Genomic DNA, 1,800 nt, shown 5'->3' with positions numbered 1-1,800 from the left:
ATGGGAGTGGGGCTGAGGAGCCAGTCCTTGCGAGGCTCCCGACCCACCTATGGGAAACTCCAGGAGGGCCGACTCCACCGGGCACTGAGCCTCCGCCAACAGGGGCATGAGAAGTCCAAGTCCTGGGGCCTTGAGAGAGGCATGGAAGGGCTGGGTGCTCAGGAGCAACTGCCAGGGGGCCTGGGGGACACAGAGCAGCTGATCCAAGCTCAGCACAGAGGCAGCTGGATGTGGCTGAGACAGTACCAACAGGTATGGCAAGGGGCAAAGGATGGAAGGGTACCTGCTGCAGGGGTCAGTGGGGACTGCCTGCCAGAGGTAGAAACACAGACAGCTGCCTGGACATGAAGCTAGAGAGAGAGCTACCCTGGAACCATGTTTCACAGGTGCTGAAGGTGTCTGGCATTTACTCCACAGGCACTGGGGAGTCACTGAAGGTTTTAGAGCAGGAGAGTGATATGGTCAGAACTGTTTCAAGATGATTATTCTGAAGGCCGGGTGTGGTGGCTCACTGTAATCCCAGCACTTGGGAGGCCCAGGCGGGTGTGTTGCCTGAGCTCACAAGTTTGAGACCAGCCTAAGCAAGAGTGAGACCCTGTCTCTAAAAAATAGCTGAGCATTATGGTGGACACCTGTAGTCCCAGCTACTTGTGAGGCTGAGGCAAGAGAATCGCTTGAGCCCAAGAGTTTGAGGTTACTGTGAGCTGTGATAACACAGCACTCTACCAAGGGCGACCAAGTAAGAAGACTCTGTCTCAAAAAAAAAAAAAAGATTACTCTAGATGGGTGAGTGGAGTAGGAGGCAAGGAGATCAGCCGGTATAACTTGCCAAGAGTTACATTCTGTGACCCTCTTACAGGGGGTGGGGGGGGCCAAGGGGAAAGGGAAGATCCAGACCCCTTTGGGGGAGCCTCTATTTCCTGGGCCCCAGCCTCCTGCCTAGGAGAAAGTGTCGCTAATGTGCTGTGCTTCTCTCCCTGGGGTCTACCCCCACCTCGTGGTTGTGGGTGGAACAACAACTGAAGCCCACCTCTCAGCCTGCGGGACATGGGCCCTAACCTCCACCTATGTCTGTCTTCCAGCAGGTAAGGAGAAGGTGGGAAAGCTTTGTCACCAGCTTTCCCAGCGTGACCTTCAGCCGGCCAGCCTCCCCAGAGCCCCCACTGGGCACCACCAGCTAAAGATGCTGGAAGCAACAGTCTTCCCCACCCCGCCACTCCTGGATGAGACAGATGTCTGCTGACCTACCTACCTCATCATGGCTCTTCTGGATGTGGATAGGGCAGCCTCATCTGCGTGGAGTAGCCAGCTTTCCTTACTTGACACAACTAGGTCTCTGCCACCAGTTCCTGTGGAGCTGCCCTTCTAGTGTTGGCCCTCAGCAAAGACCCCAAAAAGGCTGAAAAGGAAGGCCCTGCTCTCTCTTTTCTAGGCTGGGGGGCCCTATGGACTATGATCAGAATGAGAGTTATAGAAGCCTACCCAGACGTGAGGGTGTCGATGCAGGTTCAACACACAACCAGTTGTCAACTTCCAGGATGGAGCCTGGTGAAGCCAGCCCATGGCTGAGAAGCTCCTAGACATTTCCTGGTCTCTGGGCTGTGACCCACCCACCCTTCTCATCAGCCTCTAATGTTGGGCCAGGGCACAGGTCTCCCTCACTGATGCTGAGCCCTCCGGGGAAGGACCACATCTGAGCAGTGTTGGTGGTCTGTGGCTTTGGAACCTCACAGTATCCCAGTGAAGGAAGCAGGGGAAGCCTTCCTCCCACCCACTGGACAGAGAGAGAAACTGAGGCCC

At 55.8% G+C, this 1,800-nt stretch overlaps 1 protein-coding gene across 1 annotated transcript; it reads left to right on the top strand.

Annotated features, from left to right (window-relative positions):
- On the top strand, positions 1 to 1,181 carry CUNH11orf86 (chromosome unknown C11orf86 homolog). The gene is made up of 2 exons (XM_012810459.1): positions 1 to 252; positions 1,083 to 1,181. Exons 1-2 carry the CDS (start codon positions 1 to 3, stop codon positions 1,179 to 1,181), a joined length of 351 nt encoding a protein of 116 aa, XP_012665913.1.
- Positions 1,182 to 1,800: the final 619 nt, after the last annotated feature.

The sequence above is a fragment of the Otolemur garnettii genome, unplaced genomic scaffold, assembly GCF_000181295.1.
Source record: "Otolemur garnettii isolate 467f Iridium unplaced genomic scaffold, OtoGar3 scaffold00134, whole genome shotgun sequence".
In the NCBI taxonomy this organism is placed as follows: Eukaryota; Metazoa; Chordata; class Mammalia; order Primates; family Galagidae; genus Otolemur; species Otolemur garnettii.
The sequence above is the reverse complement of the archived record's forward strand: the minus strand, read 5'-3'. Positions and strand labels throughout refer to the sequence as shown.

Excerpts from the sequence above, each read along its gene's own strand:
- CUNH11orf86 (XM_012810459.1), top strand. The coding sequence starts at position 1 with ATGGGAGTGGGGCTGAGGAGCCAGTCCTTGCGAGGCTCCCGACCCACC. Across the intron at positions 253-1,082 it reads GGCTGAGACAGTACCAACAG|CAGGTAAGGAGAAGGTGGGA; the intron begins GTATGGCAAGGG and ends TCTGTCTTCCAG.